Below are 22224 nucleotides of genomic sequence, written 5' to 3' on the forward strand. Positions count from 1 at the left end.
TGCCCCTACATCAAGTCTCCATCCCTCAAAATCCCAATTCAAAGTTCCCCTCCTGTCCTACTCAGAGGGTCCCTCCCCACAATGGCCTTCTTCTGGATCCCACTATCCACGGCCCATGCTGCTCAATACCTCCAGGCCTTTGCCCATATAGCCTCTGTTCAGAACAGGTCCTGGCAGGTTATGGAGTGAAACAGCTTTCATTTGTGTTCCTATAAGGAAATCCCAAGAGCTTGCATAACAAAAGTCAAACCCCAATGTACCAAGGTTGGCCATGGGAGAAGGCAGCTGGATCTCTGCCTCTAACTCTCCTCTCCCCAAGATTCATCTTCCTCTTGGGGGGCTCCTCTGGTTACCTCTGCTGGCCCCATCACTTTGAACTCAGGTATTGATCCCTCCAGGAATGCTCTGGGCTGTGTACTCACAGTCCTCCTTTGATTTCCTGAAGCCAAGCTGGACACAAGTGGGAAATCTGAACAAGCTTCTACTAAAAGCCTGGGGCTGACAAAGGGAAATAACAGTAACAAGCCAACCTGATCTTCAACTATGGCCCATTCAGTTTCAGCTTGGGACCCCCCAGACAGGGGGCCTCCCTGCCTACTGGGCCACCAGCCCCTTTGGCAGGCGCCATCTTCCCCACCTTGTGGGGATGCCACCCAGCAGGTCTCAAAGCCCAAACCCCAAAGGGATATGGATGTTGGAAGACAGAGTTGGAGTTAGAGTCACCTAGACATCCCATGTGGGCTTTCTCCTTCGGCCCCACCCAGCCTTGGAAAATGAGGACCTCAGTCCATGTAGAGTGTCCCAACACACATTTCTTGAGGCCATTCTGATGCACCCCTTTAGAATTCTGGCCAATTTCCCACAACTCACTCGGGCAGGGGCAAAGACAGACAGAACCATGGCTGTGGGAACTAGGAGAAAGAAAGGTCCGTGTCTCAGATGCCAGCCACTCTTTGGGACATCCAAGGTGTTCTGTTACATTGGAGAAGGCTAAACTCCAGAAATAATCGTAATATTCATGATAATGCAGTGGCAGGAACATGGACTACCATTTGAAATAAGCATGTGAAATATCAAGGCTCTTTCAAGTACTTTTCGTGGATCATTCAAACCCAATCTTAACCCCATGAATGTGGTACCATCAGGATCCCACTTTTCAGATGAAGTCACTGAGGTTCAGGGAGGTGATGAGGTCAACCCCGCCTGGACTTTGACCGCTGACTGCAGAATCCCAGCTCTTTTAGTTATAACAACTCTCTTTAAAAATTCTCACCCCTGCCTCAATAAAACTGGAAGACAAAAAGATAAAATGAAAAAAACCCCCACAAAAACCTCAACTCTTTCCTTTTCCCTACTGCCCTTTTTCTTATCCAAAGCAGGGGTGTCCTTAGGTCCCTAGTCCTAACCCATTTATCCCTGGGAGCCCAAGGGTTGTGGGGGAGCTCTGATCCCCTCTCAGATATCCACCTCTAGCAACCATGGCCCCCTCATTAGCCTCTCGAAGAAGGAAGGAATAGATGCCCACGAGTTGTCTACAGTCTTGCTATTCAAAATGCGGTCCATGGACCAGAAGCATCAGCATCACCTAGGAATTTGTTAGAAATGCAGATCTCACCCCAAATCTGAGAATCAGAACATCTGAGTGTTTCATCAAGAGTTTTTTCATACCATCTAGAGTCAGAATGGCAGCTCTACACAGTCCCCATTTTACCCTGCACAGGACAGTACACAACGTCTGCTTCTACCTTTAGAGCTCCTGCTTCTGACTTTGGAGCTCCCATAACACCCTGACTCCTGGCACACTACCTTCCCCGACTTCACAAGTCCAGCTTCTGAAACTACAATTCCCACAATGCCAGAGACGCTCAGCGTCGCTTTACTCGACTACATCTCCCATGTGCTTCGCGAGCCACACCATCATGGCTCTCACGCTCCCTGACTGCATCAGGACTACAACTCCCACAATGCTCGGCGGCAGAACTACAGCTCCCAGCGGCTCCCGAACGGCGCCACGTCCGCTCCCGCTCGGCTGGTAAAGCCGGGCTCGGGCGGGGCCGGCGGGTTCTGCAGGGCCCCAGGCTCGTTACAGCGGTTCTTCCCCTCACAACACAGAGATGGCAACCGAGAAGGACCAGCAGAAGGTTGCGGAGGCGGAAGGGCTGAGCGCCACGTGAGCAAGCCAGATCTAGCACCCACGACCGAGATACGGGAGTCTTGGGTCCCCGCCCCCTCCTCCTTGGGGTCCTAGGAATCTGGGCCTCCAGACACATGAGTCTGGGCCCTTATGTCCTCTTCGAGGACTCTGGAGTCTGGGCCCTCAGTCTGTTCCTCCCCTGGGATCCAGGAGTTTGGGGCCTTATCCCCCCAAGAACCCCGGAGTCCGGGCCCCCCTCGGTCCCCTCCTTGCGCAGGGTTCCGGGCTCCATCCTGTCTGCCGCTGATCTGGCTCTGCACCCGCTAGGACCCTGCTGCCGAAACTGATTCCATCTGGCGCGGGCCGTGAGTGGCTAGAGCGGCGCCGTGCGACCATCCGGCCCTGGGGCTCGTTCGTGGACCAGCGGCGCTTCTCACGGCCCCGCAACCTGGGCGAGCTGTGCCAGCGCCTCGTACGCAATGTGGAGTACTACCAGAGCAACTATGTGTTCGTGTTCCTGGGCCTCATCCTGTACTGTGTGTGAGTGCCTCTCCAGCCCCCACCAGGCTGACCGGCCGGCACTGGCCGGCCGCGCCCTCACTATCCTGGCCCTCCTCTCACTGGCCAGGCCCCGCTCCTATGAGAGAGCTCTGCGGCACCTTTTTACTGAAGAGCCGAGTCCCTACTCCCCCATAGCCTGGCCAGGATGCAGTGTGACCAGATGTGACCTAGCCTTGCCTGGCCCCAAGGATGTAGCCTGCTATCCACTGGTGTAGGTCGGGCCCCCGTGTCTGACCCAGCCCCAGCAGCCTGACCGATGCCTCCCTGTCCTCCTCCAGGGTGACATCCCCCATGCTGCTGGTAGCTCTGGCTGTCTTCTTTGGCGCCTGTTACATCCTCTATCTGCGCACGTTGCAGTCCAAGTTTGTGCTGTTTGGTGAGAAATCCCCTGCCCAGTCTCCTCAAATCCTGGTCTGTTGGAATGCAAGCCTTAGAGCCCAAACCTAATTCCTTTTGAACCCAAGTGTGCCCCAAGCCTAGATCTACACTAGATCCCTTAAAGTCTCATACAACCTGATGCTCCCACCCACTCTCAGCCTCCCAAGTTGCTATTCCCCAAGCCCAGAAGATACCCCAGAGCCCACTCTCCACTTAGCCCTGTCCCTTAAACCTTTCTTCCCTCTCCCTCCCTCACCTCTTGCCAAAAGCATCAGTTGCTGGTACCCACACCGGACACCAGGTGGCGACCTTACACTGGCCTAGTTCTGTCCTCTCCTGCTTCCTGGGTTGGGAGTAGAAACATCATGGGACTTCTCAGAGGGGGAAGCTGAGGACTGTGTCTCATGTGGTCCCAGACTGGCACCAAGCACTACTGGGAAGAAAATGGAGGCTGAGTTTCCAACTAGGGGAGGCTGAAGGTTTGGAGTAGGGATAAGGGGGAGTTGGGATCAGACAAACAGGTGCACCTAAGACAGAATCCTTCAGAAGCCTGCCAGTTATGTACATAACAGAGGTGGGCTGGGTGGAGGGGCGTGTTGGGCAAGCACAAGGCATGGAGTTTAAGCACAACTTGGCTTCAGCCTCTGCTGCCACCATGGCATACAGACCTGCCCTTCCAGTCTGCCACAAGAAGCCAGATATCTATATAGCTGTCCCTCGCCTGTTCCAGGGTCCCTGGCAGATACCGAAATCCAAGGATGCTCAAGTCCCTTTTATAAAATAGTATAGTACAATGATCCGTGGGTTTCCATCCGTGGATACAGAGTATTATGTGAAATCATTCAGTTTCTTGGTCAGCCACAAATCAAATCAAATTCTTGTGGAATAATATGCAGACTCAAAACACGCATCTGCAGGTCAGACTTGGCCTCTGGGCCACCAGTTTGAGACTCCAGGTCTACGTGAGTGCAGGTTGGAGCTGGAGAGCTGTAATCGGGGGAAGAGGAGGGAGACGGAGGCTGGGAACTTCCTAGCAGAAGTGGGGTTGAAGGGCAGAGGGTGAAGGGCCGAGGAAGGCATGCTGTATTCCAGGGGAGAGTGGGTGGGGCTGTGGGAGAAATGGGTGGGGCCAGGACTTGGAGGGCCTTGGCCGGAGTTTAGATGCTGAGGCTCTAGGAACTTGTGACACCAGATTGTTAGGGGACATCATGGGTTCCTCTGGAAGAGGGCATGAGTTTTGAAACAGCTGCCCTAATGCCGTTCTGACCCCCGCCAGGCCGAGAGGTGACCCCAGCCCACCAGTATGCTCTGGCCGGGGCCGTCTCCTTTCCCTTCTTCTGGCTAGCTGGTGCCGGCTCCGCTGTCTTCTGGGTCCTAGGTGAGTACAGGGTCTGGGTAGAGCAGTGGGCAGTGGGGGCCAGGAGCGGGGGCGAGGCCCTGAACTGCCCGTTTTCCTGCAGGAGCCACACTCGTGGTCATCGGCTCCCACGCCGCCTTCCACCAGACCGAGGCCGTGGAGGGGGAGGAGCTGCAGATGGAACCTGTGTGAGGGGTCTTCCAGGACCTGCCAGCCTCCCGAGCCAGCTGCCCCATGCCTGTTCACCCCTGTCCTGCATGGCTCTGCCGCTCTGGACAAAGACCCCCTTCCCATCACAAGCCCAGGGAGGGACTCCAGCTTTAGAAATAAAGCTGTTACAGTTGTCATTCAGCAAATATTCTCCCAGGATCTTCTGTGGGTCTGTGTGGGGTGACGCTGGGAACCTGCAGAGACCAAGAAGGTGGTGGGGGTGGGCCTGGCAGGGCGGGTTGGGGGGAGGAGACAATAAACAAGGTAAATAACTAAAATATGACAGGATGGCCAATGGTGACAAGTTCTGAGGAGAAGAGGGTATGTTAGGGTCCCCAGGACCACCCCCATGTCCAGGGATTTGCTGGGGGGACTCAAAACTCAGTATATAGTTGTACTCAAAGCTATGATTTTGAATTCACTGGAGCTAGGCCCTCAGATGAAGTGAAGACCGTTTGCAATCAAACCAGCCTGGGACCAGGATGTAGTGGGTCTGCTCCAGCCTGACCAGGAAAAACCAGCTGGTGTGGGGGTCTCTGCCTTTGCTTTTAAGTCCTGATGTGACTTCTCCCCGCCCCCAAAGGTTGCTAATTAAAGAATAAGTTGTAAAAAAAAAAACCCCTGTGATTTATTATCATGAAAGGCAAAATCAGCAAAGGAAAAAGGCACAAGGGGCGAAGTCCAGAGGAAACCCGGTGAAGGCTTCCCAGAGTCCTCTCCCAGGGGAGTCACCCAGGCTGAGTTTAATTCCCCCAGCGGTGAGTGGTAACACGTGTGAAACGTTGCCTGCAAGGGAAGCTCCTCTGAGACCCAGTGCCGGGGCTGTTGCTGGGGAGGTGACCACGTAAGCATCCCCTGTCTAGCGTGTGCCGGGATTCCAGACTCCCAGAAGAAAACAGGTGTTCAGCATCAACAACATCGTTTGCACAAACAGTTTAGGCAGCAGAGCCGCTCTTCCAGGGAGCGATGAGAACCCTGCTGAAAACTGGGTTCCCAATGCCAGCCAAGGGCCGCTACTCAAGCAGGTCTCTCTCAGGACAGCAGTCTCGGGCCTACTATGTCAACTCTTCTGGAGAAAGTTCTGGAGGTGAGTTATAGGTTAAAGCGAAGACTTAAATTGTGGGAGGGAGCAGCTGCAGATCCTTTAGAGGAAGAGTATTCTGGGCCGAGGAAGCAGCAGGGCAAAGGCTTGAAGCCATCAGTGTGCCGGAGGTTTGAGGAACAGCGATGAGGCCAGTGACGAGGCCGGCGTGGCTGGAGCAGTTGAAGTGGGGGACAGGGAGACTGGCGCTCACTTCAGTGAGGGCTTCTGTTTTACTGAGTGAGGTACGAGTGACATGATTTGCTTTCTGTTGTAACGTGAAGGCTGCTATGTGGGGATGCTGACAAAAGAGAAAAGCACCTGGCAGAGGAAGCCCTTGGCAGATGGGACAACAGAGCGAGGTGACAGAGAGGGCCTGAAAAGCGAATTCGGATGGGGCTGGCCGGGGAGGGGCTCTCTGAGGAGGCGACATTTCAGTGAGCTCCGGGACACAGCCTCTCCAACCTTGGTTCTCATCACCAGAACTCACTGGTTCATCATTCACTCAGTGTTTATCAAGGGCCCACTGAGTACCCAGGATTTTTCTGGATTCCTTCTGTCACGTGTGGTGGCCACCAGCCACATGTGGCCACTGAGTTCTTGAAACATGGCTGGTCCAGATCGAGATGTGCTACGAGTGTAAAATACACACCAGATTTCACACTAAGGTAGGAAAAGGGTGTGAAAATCTTTCATTAATAATGTTTTATGTTGGTCATGTGTTGGAAGGATATGTTGGATGTGCTAGGGTAGATTATTTTCACTTTTTATTTTTTAAAATGATTAGGTAGAAAATACAAAATTACATCTGTAGCTCTTATCCTGTCTCTACTGGACACGCTAGCTTCGATGTTGGGGAAACAGCAGTGGCACACGGAGGGGGCCCTGCCCTCTGGGAGCTCACATTCCAAGGGGGAGGCTCCAGACACACAGGCCAAACAACAAACCAAAAGGAAGCTCTCAGACGGTGATAAGCCTCTGAAGTCAACAAAACAGGCAACTGGCCCAGGCTAGAGAGTAGAGGAAGAGGGAGTGGAGCTCACTTAAGAGCGGTGGGGCAAGGCCTTGCTGGGCAGTGGGGTGGAGATTGCCCCTCCAAGATCTGGGGGAAGAGTGTTCCAGCCAGAGGGAACTGCAAGTACAAAGGCCCTGAGGTAGGACCACTCAGTGACGAGACAGCGGTAAAGGGAGTGATGTAGGAGATGATGGTGAGGAGGATGCTGGGGGCCAGATGGAGGACCTGCAAGCCATGGAGAGGTCTTTGGATTTAGTTTAAGGTAATGTGGAACTATGGAAAGGTTTTGAGCAGGGGTGGGACAGGGTCAGGTGTGAACGTCAGAAGTATCCCTTTGGGGTCTTATGGGGATGGGCTGGAGGGAGTGGGACCAGGGAGGATGAGCCAAGCTGGGGAAGATGAGGCAGGGACATGGAACGGAAAGGACAGACAGGGAAGGAAGGGAAGGAGGAGGGTTGGGGCTTGGTGACTGGCCTGCGTGGGACCTGAGTGGGAGGGAGCAATTAAGGGTAACCCCCAGGTTTCAGGCTTCTGTCAAGATGGGAAGACCAGGGGCCCTGGGTGTCTTGAGTGGACACAATGTTCCCAGTCACCAGGGGTGCACTTCCAGTGGCTGCCACCAGAGGGCGGAAAAGTGCTTCCTCCAGACTTTCTCCAGGCAGCCCGAGTGTCAGAGTCCACACTGTTCCTAGTCACTACAGGTGCACTTTCAGTGGCTGCCACCAGAGGGCAGAAAAGGGCTACTTCCAGACCTTCTCTGGGGAAGGAGCCAGAAATGGACTTGTCCTGAAGGAGGAGACCTGAGGTGCCTGAGGTTGAGAGTTGGGCACCTGAGTCTACTCAGAGGCCAGGGTCCCAATCCCAACTTGAGGATGGCACAGGGCGTTTAGCTTGTTAATCCAGAGGCCAGCATTCCCAGGGGAGACTGCCCACAAGGGAGGATGGTCCCTTCGTCCAGTTTCCATTGCTGGGCCTGGAGTGAATGTGGTCCATCTGACTTGTTTGGAGATGGCTGAGGCCGGGGACCCAGCGTCCTGGGGCTGAGATCACTGAGGCAAGTGATCAGCAGCCTGGGTTTGGGGGTTGGTGGTGGGAGGCTGAGACTCAGTCCAGAGGCCTAATCTGGAGGTGATGAACTACAGGTCCCTAGTTCTGATGCTGAGCTATTGAGATGCTGAGACCCGAAGCTTCCATGGGGGTGGTCAGGACTGAGGATCCAGTTCCCCATCTATCCCCTCCTGAATGACCTTGGGGTTGAGAGGTTTGGTTTGGGCACAGAAACTAGGGGGCTTGGTATCTCATCAAGGAGACAGAAACCAAAAGTCTGCTGGTCTATTTTGGTGACAGAGGCTGGGGGTCCAGTTGGCTGATTGAGAGTGACACGTTGGGGATCTGATTGTCAACGTCATGATTAAAAAAGCCTGTGAGCCCAGGCCTGAGGTGACAGGGATAAGGGATCGACGTGTCCAGTGTGGAGTGACAGGGCCAGGGAATGCCCACACCTCACTGGGGTGTCAGACTGTTGTGTTGTTTTGGGTGACAGCCTGAAGTCCAGTGTCTGGTTTGGGGTAACAGAAACTGAGGGTCTGTTACCAACTTTGAGGTCATGTTATCTAGCTTGAGGTGACAGATGGGGCTTCCCGATGGCACGGGGTGTGCAGGGCCCTAGTGTGGGGTGACAAGGTAGGTGTCCCCTTGTCTGGAGGCAACCTGATCGGGGTCTGGTTGTTTTCTTGAGGTAGCAGAGCAAGCAACACTGTCTGGTCGCTGTCACAAAGCCTGGGGGTTCTGTTCCATCTGGGACACCAGAGATTGGGGGCAATCTCTCTGCCCAGTGTGAAGTGACAGCAACTAGGAGATCACGTTTTTTAGTTTGGAGAACGTCTGCTTGTCTAGTTTGAGGTTAAAAACACTGGGTCTAGTTCTCAAATTTTAAGTGACAGATTGGAGACTCTTTTGTCTGGCTGGGAGTGACAGGGACTGGAGTTGCTGGAGGGGCCAGAGTCTGGGGTTCTTGTCAAGGCTGGAGTGATAGGAGCTATTCCAGTCTGGTGTGACAGCCTGGGGGTCTGATTATCTAGTTTTCAGGTGACCAAGACTGAGCCCTGGGGCTTCCCTGGGGCTATCGGAGTTGGGAGTCTGCTCTTTTTTGGGGTGATAGAATGGCAGTCTAGTTGCTAGACTGAGACACCAAAACATTAAAGTTTGGGATGCCAGACTGCGGGTTCAGTTACTAGTTTGGAGCAACAGAAATTAGGGGTCTGATAGACCCCACTGGGGTGTCTAGTAGTTGTAGTCCGGTTATTCCTTTTGGGGTGCCAGAGACACAAGGCTGATCGTCTAGCTTGGGACCAAGGGACTGGTTTTCAGTTTAGGGTGATGACACTGGGATTCGGGGCTGGGGTTGAAGTCAAAGACATTGGGTGACCACTTGGCTGGTTTGAAGAAGCAGACACTACAGATCCAGTTGCCTGGTCGCAGGGATAGACTGACCGGGCTCCTGTTGTTCGGTTTGGGAGGCAGAGAGCAGCGAAGCTGCTGTCATGAGATTTCAGGGACTGTGGGGTTTCTTTGAGTGTGAATTGCCTAAGCCTGGGGGTCCAGATGTCCAGTTTGGGGCATCAGAAGTGGAGGTTCATTTGCCTAGATTGAGGTGGCAGAGGTTTGAGGGTCCAGGACCTGGCTCGGGGTGACAGAGACTAGGAGGTTAGTTGTCTCGTTTGTGATGACAGAGACTAGGATCCGCGGTCCAGTGAGGGCTGCATGCCTGGGCTCTGGGTCTAGTTTAGGGTGACACAGAATGGCAGTTTGCTCTCCTAGTTGGGCACGAGTGGGACCAGGGGTCTGGTTGTCCAGTTTAGGACGACAGACTGGAGTTTGGTTGACAAGATGAAGGCCACAGGGCTGTAGGGCCAGGTCTCTAGTTTGAGGTGACATTTTATATATCCAGGTGCTCAGTGTGGAGTGAGAGAGCCTACAGGTACCATTGTCTTATTTGGGGGGAGAGAAACTGGGTCCCAGGGCATATTTGGGGTGTTACAGACTGAAGGTTTGGTTATATCCTTCTGTGGGGTAAAAACCAGGTCCCAGGATCCATTCGGTTGCCAGACTCTGGAGGTCTGCTTGCCTAGTTTTGTGAGACAGAGATTAGGGTTCCATGTGTATGTGGAGTGACAGGCTGGGACCTGGCTGCCCAGTGCTGAGTGTCAAATTGGGGTTACCAAGGAGTATTTTAAGGTTTGGCTGTGGGTCTGGTTGTCTAATTTTAGCGATCACAAGCTGGGGTCCCAGAGTGTATTTGGGGTGACAGACCAGAGGCATGGTTATCTAGTTCCGGGGACAGAGAACAGCGTCCCAGGGTGGATTTGAGGTGATAATAATGGGGGTCTGGTTCTCTAGTCTGTGGGGATGGAGACTGTGGCCCTGAGGTCTGGTTGTCTAGTTTGGGGGGACAGAGACTGGAGTCCTAAGGGGGTTTATTTGTTGTGACAGAGAATGGCATCTGGTTGTCTAGTTTGCTAGGATAGTGACTGGGATCTTGGAATGTTTTTGGGGTGGCAGAGACTGAAGTCTGATTGTCTGGTTTCGTGGAACAGAGACTCAGGTCCCAGGGCATATCTGTGGTGACAGAGATTGTGGTCTGGTTCTAATTGTGTGTAAAAGAGACGGAGGTCTCAGGGAGCATTCAGGGTGACAAAGTCTGGGATGTGGTCTTCTGTTTTGTGGGACTGAGACTGACAAGTCCCAGGGTGTTTAGGGGGTGGCAGACTGGTTAAGACCAGAAGTTGGTGGTGTAGTCTGGGTGGGGGCCCGGTGCTCAGCTTGCTAACTGGTGGAGAGAGTTTGCATGCTGGTTGTCTGGTCTGATGTGGCAGATCTTATTCATCCACTGTCATGTTTGGGGTAACAGAGACTGTAGGTCTAGTTGCCCAGAGGGGTGACAGGAGCTGTTGGTCTTGTTTTCTAATTTGGGGTGATCATAGCTGGGTCTCTTGTCTAGTTTGGGTTGATAGTGATTGGGGTCCAGTTGTCCACTGGGGGAGACAGGTACTTGGATCAGTTGTCTAGCTTGAGGTGACGAGACCAGATGCCAAAGGTGACGCATTGGGGTGGGTACCGTCTCTCAGTTCCAGGTGACAGAGACCTCCTGTCCCCGAGTCTGGGACCAATTTGTGTGAACAATGGTTCTGTTCAGGGTGACAAGAACTGTGGGAGGCCAGCCACCGACTTCAGGATGAAAGAGTTGGGGTTCTTACAGTATATTTGGGGGTGATGGTATGGGGGTAACAAATTGGGGGTTCTGGTGGATGGTTGGAAGGAATTGCAATGGGGGAACCAGCTTGCCTCCTGTGGATGACGCAGACCGAGGGTACTCTGTTGGGGTGCAGAGCCTGGGTTCCTGGGGCCTTCCAAATGCCAAGTGTGAGTGCTGATGCCTGCGTGTTCCTGGGGTGACTGAGTCAGGGGTCTCCTGCCCGCAGGCTTGGGGACCCCGGATAAGTGGATTTCTGAGGAAGTGTGGCCTGGGGTGTGGAGCCCTGCTTGGGGGTTACTGAAGCTGGAAGTCTGGACATGTGGAACTGGAGAGGTCAGGGCCCCAGGGCCCAGGATCCACCTGAGAGGTGTTTGGGTTTGGGGATGTCAGTGCCACAAAGGGCCAATGACTTTCAAGGCTGGGACATCTCTGCACATGGGTGTGGAGGTGATGGACACTGGGGCAGAGATACCCAGGGTGGGGAGGGCTGAGAACGGGGCTGGATGCTGGGCTGGCGGGGTCTCTGAGGCTAGGGCACAGTGGGCTGAGGGGCTTTCTGGCTTGAGGGGCTCAGCTGCCTTTATCAAGCACAACAGGGTCCTGAGGGTCAAAGTCCAGTTTGAGGGCACATGGTGGTTATGGTGGTTGAGATGCATTGTTGTGGGTGATGAACACTGGGAACCCAGATGCCTACTTTGGAGAGATAATGAATTTGGGGTGACTGGAGTCCCTCCTGCCAAGTTCTGGTGATTGTGGGCCCATGTTCCTGATCTGGGGTGCCTAAAACCAGGCTCTAGATCTGTGACAGTGTGGACTTCCGTGGGGGGCCAGAGGTGGCCACAGAGACTTGCCTTAGTGCTGACAGTCGGGGGCCTAGGTGGCCACACTGGGGGAGCCTCCTGTCAAGTCTGGGTGAGTTCGGACACCCAGCTTTCCAGCTGAGAGTGACTAGTCTGGGTTTGGTAGTGATCACATTTGGCAGCCCATCTGTTCATTTTGGGGTCCCATTGATTACTTCAGGGCTGACTGAAGTTTGGGGCTCACTGAGCCTGGGTGTTCCCCACCCTGCTTTTGGGGGTATCTGACACTGGGAGGCCAGATGCCGGGCTTGTGGGCAACTACTGTGGGGTTCAGATGCCTCTTCTGAGAGTGACTTGCTGTGGCTTTATGACAGTGGGGCCCCACAAGTAAATTTAGAGGTGAGTGAGACTGTGGCCTGAGTTCTAATTTGAGGACTAAGGCTGGGGCCCTAAATGCCAAATTAGAGGTGACTTACCCTGGTGTCCAGATGGGCAGTTCTGGGGCTGGGGCCCAGAGCCCTAGTTTGGGGGTAGCCAAGGCAAACTGCTCAGATGTCTATTCAGAGGGGTCCTCCTGCTGAGGTTGTGATCACCAACTGGGTGCCAGTCTGGGATGACAGCTGGGGCTCAGATGTCAAATTTGGCTGTGACCCCCCCCTTAGTTGCCTGCAATTGCCTGTATCATCAGATGCCTCCCAGGGTGGGGGGGTTCTCATTCTTTGTGTATCAGAAGCCTAGTTTTGGAGGGCATTTGAGAGTGGGGAATAGCTGCTTAGTTTGGGGGTTACTGATTAAGAGTTCCTAATACTTACATACAATTTGGGGTTAAGGGGTGACTGACAGGCAGGCTCAGATCGTGGCGGGCCTACCTGCCTAGTTTAAGGGTGGCTTAAAGGGGGGTTCTGGATACTTAGTTTGGGGTGAACTAACCTCAGAGCCCAGATGCTGAGTTAGGGTTTAGCAACTAGAGGAGCTCTAATGCTTATTTTATTTTATTTTATTTTTAATTGAAGTACAGTCAGTTACACTGTGTCAATTTCTGGTGTACAGCACAATGTCCCAGTCATGCACATACATACGTATATTCATTTTCATATTCAAAGGTATCTAGTGCTTATTTTATTTTGGGGGTGCTGATCCCAGGGGCCCAGCTGCCTCTTTTTGAGGTGTCTCAATGTCAGGTGTCTGTTGAGGCTGTGGTGATGAAGAGGTTGGAGGTTACTGCCTGTGGGTGGTCCCACTGCTCTTTTTCATGGTCATCCCAGCTGTGACTCCACAAACACGTTTCGGGGCTGAGTGAGCCTTGGGATCTAGTCAATAAATCTAGGGGTGGCCGTGAGTCCCTGATGCCCCAGTCTGTGGTGGCTACTTGGGCTGAGATCCAGAAGTTTGGTCTGGGGAATAGCGGCTGGTTTGGGGCACCTGATTATGGGGGTCCATATCCCCAGTTTGGGGGGCGTCACTGAGTTTAGGATACAGAGGCTTGGTTTTGGGGAGTTGAATTAGTGTCCTGTGGCTAGTAATAAACCAAGTGGCTTAAAACAGCAGAAATTTATTCTCTCACAGTTCTGGAGGCCAGAAGTCCAAAATCAAGGTGTCCGCAGGGCCACACTCCCTCCAAAGACTCTGGGGACGGATCCTTCCTCGCCTCTTCCAGCCTCTGGTGGCTGGCAGCCCTCCTGCCTCCCTCTGTCTTCCCATGGCCTCCTCCTCTGTGTGTCTCATCTTCTCTCCTGTCTCTCATAAGGACATCAACATCATCACTGGATTCAGGGCGCCCTCAGGTGACACAGGGTGGTCTCATCTGGAGATCCCCCACTTCATGGCATCTGCAAAGACTCTTTACCCGATAACATCACATTAGCAGGTTCCAGGGTTAGGACATGGATATATCTTTTGGGGGGCCACCACAACCCACTGAAAGGGTTTCTGAGGCAGGCACCTTAAATTCTGCGTTTGAGGCCTCTAATTATTTAAATGCCCGTGTTTACTTTAGGAGGACTGACCTTGAAGGTGAGCTCTCCATGCCTGATTTGGGGGTTCTTGACTTGATTTGGCTACTTTTAGGGTAACAGCCTGAGAGATACTAATGGTTAGTGTCGAGGTGACTGAAGTTTGGGAACCAGAGGTGTAGTCTGGGTATCACGGCTTCAGGGTCAGAGTCCTGTCTTTGGGGATGTGTTGGGTGGGAGGCCAGCTGCCTGGGTCATGGGCTAACTTGCCGAGGCGTTCCTCACTCTTATGAGGGGAGCTGATGGGGGAGCTCAGATGTGCATTTTAAGGGCAGCTGATGAGGGGTTCCAGATGCCAAGTGGGGAAGCTGTTAAAGCTGATTGTTCAAATGCCTAGGTTAGGGTTACCGGTGAGCAGGTCCAGATGCAAAGTTTGGGGGTGGCAGTAGAGACCCAGATGACTACTGTCAGGTGACTTGCTGGTGGTGGGGAAGTTCCTGTTTTAGTGGAAACAATCTGGGGAGCCAGCTGTCTAGTCTAGGGGAGACTTAAGCTGGGTGGGGCCCAGATCCCAAGCTTGGGTTGATTGAGTCTGGGGATCCAGATGTCAGGATTGGAGTTGCTTAGTTTAGGGGTGACTGAGTTTCAGTCCTAGTTTGTATTGAGAATGGGGGTTATGCCCTGAGTGCGGTGACAGCAGCTGGGGGACCATTTGTCTAGACAACAGGTGACTTATCTCAAGGTCCTGATGTTTGTTTGGGGGCCAATGAGGAAAGTCAGGTTCAGGTATAACAACTTCGGGGCCTCTGATGCCTAATTTTGGGGTGACTGATTCTGGGGGAATCAATGCCTATTTTAGGGGGAGCCTGTAGTTACTGACTTATTTTGGGGTGGCTGATCTAAGGCCCATCTTCCTTATCAGTGTCTTGGGCTGGAGGTTTGGGGTGAATGGAGCCCCAAATCCTCATTTTGGGATGTCTGCGGCTGGGCTGTGGGTACTGTCCTTGGCGTTTCTGAGTCTGGGTAACTTTATATGGCCTGGGGTGACTCAGGTCAAGGTTATCAGGCTGATCCTAGGGGTCTCCAGTCTGCTTGGGGGTTTCTGAGAGACGGTGGGGATTCACATGCCTGGTTTGCGGGTTTCTAGCCGCCTCCTTTGGGGGAATCTGAGACTGGGGACAGAAGTGCTAAAGACCTGTCCCCAGGTCAGGGGACCCCAGCCCCAGTGCTACCCCCAAAGCCGGGCCTCTCCTGTGGATCTTCGAGGGGGTGGCAATCCATTTCTGGAGTGACTGATTTGGGGGTCACACGCCTGGCATACGTGGTTCTGGAGGGCACCGAGGGGGCCAGGGCGGGAGGGAGTCGGGGCGCTGCGGTGCAGAGCCGGCCTGCGCCCCCGGGGCTGGCTGCGGCGGGGGGTTCCCGCGGGAAGCAGAGCGCGGCGGGGCAGCCGGCGGCGGGAGGGCGAGCGCCGGAGTGACAGGAGAGGAAGAAAAATGGGCCGAGAAATCAGAGTGGACGCGCGGGGAGCGCGAGTCCGGGAGCGGGCGGCGGCTGCGGGCGATGGGTGGGGGCCGCGCCTCTGCCTCGGGGGCCGCGCCCGTAGGCCTTCCCTGGGCCCCCGCCCCGGAGGCCGACCCCTCCCCTAATTCCAGCCCCGCGCCCTCCTCCCCACTACGTTCCCATCCCCATCCCTCCCGCGTTCCAAGTCCCCTCTCGCGTTTTATGTGCCCCTCCCGAGTTCTTCCTCCCTCCGGGGAGTTCTATTTACTTTCTCCACGTCCTGACCCCTCCGCACAGCGATCTGCTCCCCCCTCCGCCTGCTTTCTATCTCAGTCGCCCACGTTCTAAACTCTGCCTCTGCTGCCTAACCCCCTTTCCCTCCGCGTCCTGCAACCCCTCCTCCTTTTCTAACTGTGTCCCCGCACTTCAGCTCCCTCTTTCTTCCATCCCACCCCCAGATTCTCCCCCCCAACCCCGCCCCATCCCTTCCAAAGGTTTGAAACGGAAATGGGGCGCGCGGCGGCGGCGGGGGCGGGGCGGGGCGGGGCGGGGGCGGCGGCCAATGGAGCGGGAAGCAGGACAAATGAGGCCCGGCCCGCGCGGCCGACAGGCCCCTCCATCTTCCCATTAGCGCCTAATGGCCCCCCCGCCGCCGCCTGATGAAGATTTATCGGTCCCGGAACCCCCGCCCCCTCCGCCCCCTCCGTCCCCGGGCCTCCCCCTCGCCCGGCCCGGCCTCCCCCCGCCCCCGCCGCCCGGACACCTGATGAAGCCGTCAGCCGGGCGGGAGGGGCGGGAGGCCGACCGAGAAGGCCCTGGCAGAGACCGAACGAGACAGCCAGACGGAGACGCCGAGATGACGAAGGGAAAGTTCTGGGGACGCGGAGTCAGGGACCGTGGGAGGGAGTTGAGGGAAGGGTCTGACTAGCAGCCAAAGGAGCCCCCCAATAGCGAATCGATCCTTAATTCTCTGCCCAAGAGACTGGGAAGGGAGTGAGAGTGGGGGGGGGGGTCCCTGCCAAGGCTGGAGGAGTCAAGGCCTTCAGAGGTTTGAGGGGGAAAAGAAAGTTCCGGGTTGGGGGGGGGGTGGTCCGGAAACCTGGATCTGGGAGAGAGGTCGACTCGGCTCGGAACTCGGGGTCCGAGAAGGCCAGGAGCCCGGACTCCTGGGCCCTAGGCTGGGAGCTTGTCTTGGGGGCGGTGGGTGCTGGGTTGGGAGGCCCCTGATTGATTTCTGTTTACCGGCTGTCCCCGGCGGGCGGAAGAGCGAATCGCGCCCCATCCATCAACAGGCTCGCAGCCTCCCTAATAAAAACATTTTACTCCTAAATGATCTCGAACTAATTAACTCAAAGTGTTAATTAAAGTTTGCACAGACAGCATTGTCATCAGGGAGGGCGGTGGATCCATCTTCCTGAGAGAGAGACAGGGTTGGGGGGAGGATCTGGAGATGAAGGGAGAGCTCCCCATCCCCCTCCCTCACTGATCCCCGTCCGCTGCTGGCGGGGGTGGGATGGGGGTGGGGTGGGGGGGGCAATTCTCCTCACAGCCTCCCCTAGCTTTTCTCTTTGCATCTCTGTCTCTGAGTTTTTCTCTGTTGCTCCTTTTACCTGCCTGTGTCTCTTCCATCTCTGTCACTGTCAGTCTCTGTCTCAGAGTTTCTGCATCTGTCTCTGTCTCTTACGATCTCTTGTGCCAGAAGGCAGTTTCCCCACGTTGCTCCCACCTTCCATTAATGGGATGCCTTTATTCGTGTGTCAGTGTGCATCTTGGAGTTTTGTGTGCCGACACGTGTGTGTCAGAATGTGTATGTGGACATGGGTGCCAGAGTTTGTGTGAATGTGTGTTTGAGTCCAGGGGTAAGTGTTGGACACCTGATTGTTGGGCTTTGTGTGTGGACTCGTGTGTCCGGGCTTGCACATGCACAGGTATTCGTGAGCCCAGCAGTATGTGTGTCAGCCTGTGAGTGTCTCCATGTGTGTGATCGGTGCTGACAGGAGGGCTGCGGGACTCTAGCATGGTGTCCCTGAGACAGTGAGGACCTCTGGGGAGATCTCTGGGGCCGGGGCCAGGGTTCCCTTCCTATCTCCCTCGGGCACAGGCGGGTGGGAGCAGGCCTGCAGGTCCACTAGGTAAGTGAGTGACCAGGCGTGAACTCAACTGTGAACTCAGGTGAACTCGTGCACACGAGTGTGTGCAGCCCCTCCCTCTGTCCCTGGACAGGGCCTCCTCCTCCCCAGCCCCTCTCTCCCCTTCCCCCTCTTCCACAGCCGACAGCCAGCCGGGCAAGGGAACTGGGGCCAGGACAGGCCACCAGGCCATGGGCATCCGTGGGGTGGCTGGCTGGGCGGCCCCTATGTGAGCTCATACATCAGGGCTGACAGGCTCCGAAAGCCCCGGAATTAAAACCTAAATCGAATATTGATCACCCGCTCCGGCCGTGGCGCCCACTACAGCCCCCCCAGCTCCCTCACGCTCGCTCCCTGCTCCCGGGCGTCACCGTCACCACTGTCCTGTCTTTCCCTCTGTCTTTCTTGCCTCCTCTCTCCCCTGCTTCTCCCCACCCTGGCCCTGACTGTTCTGGTGATTCGTCTCCAACCCCAGCAGATGCCCTCTCAGCTAGAGACAGAGAAAGGAAGCCCCAGAGATTGAGAGAGAGAGAGACACAGGGTCACAGACACCCAGGGATGCACAAAACAGATCCAGACACAGACCTGCAGACAGACCCAGAGCAAGCAACAGAGAGACACAAACCCAGGCAGACAGACAGACACAGGCACACAGGCTCCCAGACATGCACACAGGAAGTCACATATAGTCACATCCTGAAAGTCACAGAGACACACACACAATTACTACACACAAGAGGAACAGAAGAAAGTTACACTCAGACACCCACAGGCAGACAGACAGACAGACACAGGCCCAGGAGTTACAGCCACACACACAGGATCACATAGGCATGGGGGAGGTGACACACAGAGACAGGTACAGTCACACAGCGGTTACAGCATCACTGGCAGAGTGAGACAGAGACAGAAAGTACCATTATCCCTGCAAGGCAGACAGACCCACAGACTGAACTCCAGAGTGACAGAAAACATACGAACCTTCCCTGTTCCCCCCACTTCCCCACGCATCCTGACCTACCGCCGCCTCCCACTGACTTCCCCTGCCCCACCCCATGCCACCTCTGCTGCTGGATCCAGAAACCAGAAAGGCTCCTGCATAGGAGGAGGCCCTCAGACCTCATCCCCGCCGCCCTAGACCCACTGAATAGCCCCCTCCACACCCCAAGTTCCTGGGCTGGGCCAGGAAGGGAGCTGGAGAGGTAGACCCCAGAGGGGCGAAAGGGGTTCCCTCCGAGAAGGGCAGGGTCAAGGTCTACTGTCCCCGCTGATCCAGGGATCTGGGGTCCTGGTCTCTGGCACCACCTGTGGGATGGAGGCCAGACAGTGGGAAGAACTTCCCTGGGCCAGGAGGGCTGGGGTCCTACGGAGTGGGCAGGGCACGGCCCCCGCCCCCACCCCCACCCCAAGGCTTCCAGGCTTGGGGCGGGCGGCGGTGGAGGCGGGCGGTGGCGGCTGCTGGGGAGAAGATGAATCTTTCATGAGTGATTTGCGGCCGCCTCTTCTCGTCCCGTGTTGTTTAATGTTTCAATTTGGGCGAAAGCAAAACATTCAATCAGGCGGATTAAGTGCGTAATGCGTCTCATCGCTCAATCTGTCGCCTCCGCCGGGCAGCCCGCCGGGTGGGGGGGTATTAGGAGGGGGGTGGCGTGCAGAGACCCCGACCAGGGGAGCCCTGTCCCCAGCACCACTCCAAAGCTGTGCCTCGGGAAGTCCCTCAGCCTGGAACCTCTGCCAGGCCAGTCTCCCCCAGTCCTGGGTTCAGCCTCCCGCCCACCTATTGCTTTCTGCTCCCGCTCTGGGTGTCCATTTGGGTTTTGGGGCCCAGGCCTTTCTGTACCCCTCTGCCCACCTGTCTTTCTCTGTCTACCTCTTTCTTATCTTTCTGAGTGTGTCTGACTGTTTGTCCATCTGTCCGTCCACGAGACATGTCCATCTGTTTGTCCTTTGCTCTATGTCCCCCCCTACTTCCTTCATCTCACTCTGTCCACCTGACTTCTCTCTGCCTGCTCCCTGGGTTTTTTCTTCTTCTTTACATCTCCCTTCATCTCTCTTCTTTAGATCTATTTGCTGTCCCACTGTCATGCTGTCCTTCTGTCCACGTGGCTCCTGTCTCTCGTGCTATCTGTATCTGAGTCTTCCCACCAGCCTCTCTCTGTCCAACAGCAGTCTCTCTGTCACCCTTACTCTGTGTCCATGCTCTGTGGGCAGACCCCCATTGTCCCCCATCTTTCCCAATCCCTCTCTAATTCAGCCCCTGTGTCCATGTCCTCTCTCTCCCCCTCTCTCTTTCAACCAAGATCTCAGTCCTCTGCCAGATCCACGTCCCTTTATCTGCCTATTTCACTGTCCTCTATTCATCTCTCTTCCTGTCTGTGTCCACCTGTTTCTCTGCCCAAATCTCTCAGTCTCTGTTCCCATTGGGGTCTGTCCTTCTGCCTTCCCTTCCCGGGGTTCCTTGACCGTCAGCTCCCAGTCCCTTGGCTGGACCAATCCTCATGTCCACTAGGGGGCAGCAGGTACAGGCTTTTCTGGTGGGGAGGTTGACAGGATGGCTGAGGAGCTTCCCAGCCAGTCCCACTGCCTGTCTGCAGACCATCTGGTTCAGGAGTATCCAAGCCAACCAGCCCCCTCCTCCCTCAGACCCAGAGTGCAGCCCCTCAACCTCCTCCTCCCTCAGACCTGGGAGCTGGGGTCCCCAGTCACCTTCTCTCTCAGAACCCAGGGATCCTATCCTCCAGCCCCCTCTTTCCTCAATTCCAAGCAGCCTGTGACCTGCTCAGGGATAAATGGAGATTTCAGCTGGGGGACTGACAGGCACTAACCAGAAATGTTGTCACCACTGCCTGCTGCTGAGACCCATGGGACTGCAAGGCCAGGGACCCACAGCGTGTGCAGGCACAGGGACAGGGACACATACAGATGGATTCCGGGAAACACACAAGTAATGGGATTTCATCATAACACGCAAGGGCACACAGAGACCCCTGCCCCAGGCACACCTCGGGAGCCCAGGGTCAGACCCCTTGCCTCCCAGAGAAGCTCACAAACACACAACACACACACTCACACGACATCTCAACCAGCCCTGTAGTTTGGACTATGCCACACAAATAAATACACACACACACACTCCCCCCTGCTTCAGTGACTTTGGGGGACAGTACTGGCAGAGCAGGAGGCTCTCCCCAGACGCCATCTCTCTGTGCGTCCTAGGCCCAGGGACCCTGCTCAGCCTCTGCCCCTCCCCCTCCCCCTCTGCAGCCTCTCTCCCCACTCCTCCCCTCTGCCCCCCACCCCTCCTCTCTCCTTTCCTTTTTCCCTCCTCTCTGTTGCTCACACTCCCCTCAGTCTCTCTCCCCAGATCCTTAAGTTTCTCCTCTCCTCTCACTTTCAGTATCTTTTCTGTCTGTCTGTCTCTGTCAGTTTCTCCTGCCTCTTTCTCCATCTTTCTTTCTTTGAATTCGTCTTTGTCCATTTCTTTGTACCTCTGTGGAAGTCTCTGACATCTGGGTTTCTCTCTCAGAGACGCTCTCAATTTGTCTGTCTTGATTTCTTATCCCCCGCATCCTGTCTCTTTATCTCTGAGTCTCTCGGAATGTCTCTCTCTCTGTCTCTGTCTCCCTCTCTATAACTCCAGGCTTTGCAGTCTCTGTTTCTCTCTGTGTTTCCATGTCTCTGCAGATCTCTGTCTCCCCCCGCCCCCCCCCGCCCCACAGTCTCTCTCACTGTCCCTCTCTCTGTCTCTCCGTCTCTGTCTCTCTGTCCATCCATCTCTCTCTCCTCCCAGCCCCTCCCTCCCTCCCCCTCTCTCCCTCTCTGTCTCACTCTTCGCCTCTCTCTTTTCTCTCTCAAGTGTTTTCAATTTTATTCTGAGTGGAATTAACTACCCCTGATGTCAAATTGCCGCCGAAATCGATAATAATATCTTTACAAAAGAGGATATTCTTCTCTCGGAGAACGGCCTCTGAAAAATGGAAAATTTAGTCGAAATTGATTCATTACTTGACACTTTATAGAACGGCTGCGTATTGATCGCACCTGTCATGTCCCATCTCCCCTAATCGAAGCTGAAGGCCGGCTCCGATGCCTGCTATTTTTCATAATTCCACCGCAGCCGACAGCTCCACAAACACCGCCGCTCGCCCGGCCTCCGCCTCCCTGCTCTGGCCGCCGCCGCGCGCGCCCTCGGCCTGGCCCCGGCCTCTCGGGCCGCGCCTGCACGGCCGTCCCTCCGGTGTCCATCTGTCCGCCAGCTCCCTGCATGTCCTCTGTCCGTCCTCCCCTGGCACGTGGCCAGTCTCCCCCGCCGTCTGTCTGTCCTCCCCACCCCAGCCCTAAGTCTGTCCGTCCTTTTCCTGGGACCCCTCCCCCCATCTGTCCACCAGTCTTCTCAACACTCCGCCTTTGTCCGTCTGTCTGACTCCCCCACCCCCAACACAGGCTAATGCCCTGGCTGGCTGCCTCACGGGTCTTCCCGACGGCCTGTGTGGCTGTCTGTCTGTCTGTCCTCCCTGTCATCCCCTGCTTGCATCCTCCCGCCACCTTCCAGGGGGTGCGGGGGGAGGGGTCGGGAGGGGTGGGATGCGATTTGCTCCCCATCCCCCAGCAGACCTGACTCCCCAGGCTCTGGATTCTCTCCGTGTTCCCCCACACCCTGGGTGTGGCCTGGGCCAGTTCCAGCCCTGCTCCCCCTGCCACCTTCCTAGGAACTCAGGGCTGCCTGTCCTCCTCCCTGAACCCCTCTTAACTGCTTCTCCCCTCCTAGCCTCCCTGCTCCCCTTAACAGCCTCCCCTTCCCTCCCTTCTACCCCACCCTCCCCTCCCTCCCTTCCTAATCCTCCCTGTG

At 55.5% G+C, this 22224-nt stretch overlaps 1 protein-coding gene across 1 annotated transcript; it reads left to right on the top strand.

The window, feature by feature from the left end:
- Positions 1–1985: 1985 nt before the first annotated feature.
- Positions 1986–4786, top strand: RABAC1 (Rab acceptor 1). Its single transcript, XM_010981455.2, has 5 exons — positions 1986–2170; positions 2462–2674; positions 2974–3071; positions 4350–4451; positions 4534–4786. The coding sequence occupies exons 1-5, from the start codon at positions 2115–2117 to the stop codon at positions 4620–4622; spliced, it is 558 nt and encodes a 185-aa protein (XP_010979757.1). The 5' UTR covers positions 1986–2114; the 3' UTR covers positions 4623–4786.
- The last annotated feature ends 17438 nt before the right edge of the window (positions 4787–22224 follow it).

Source organism: Camelus dromedarius, chromosome 9 (genome assembly GCF_036321535.1).
Source record: "Camelus dromedarius isolate mCamDro1 chromosome 9, mCamDro1.pat, whole genome shotgun sequence".
NCBI lineage: Eukaryota > Metazoa > Chordata > Mammalia > Artiodactyla > Camelidae > Camelus > Camelus dromedarius.

What these genes read in the sequence shown, in the direction of transcription:
- RABAC1 (XM_010981455.2), top strand. Translation starts at nt 2,115, where the DNA reads ATGGCAACCGAGAAGGACCAGCAGAAGGTTGCGGAGGCGGAAGGGCTG. An exon ending in GCGGAAGGGCTGAGCGCCAC is followed by an intron (nt 2,171 to 2,461) that starts GTGAGCAAGCCA and finishes TGCACCCGCTAG; the next exon opens with GACCCTGCTGCCGAAACTGA. An exon ending in CGCTGTCTTCTGGGTCCTAG is followed by an intron (nt 4,452 to 4,533) that starts GTGAGTACAGGG and finishes GTTTTCCTGCAG; the next exon opens with GAGCCACACTCGTGGTCATC.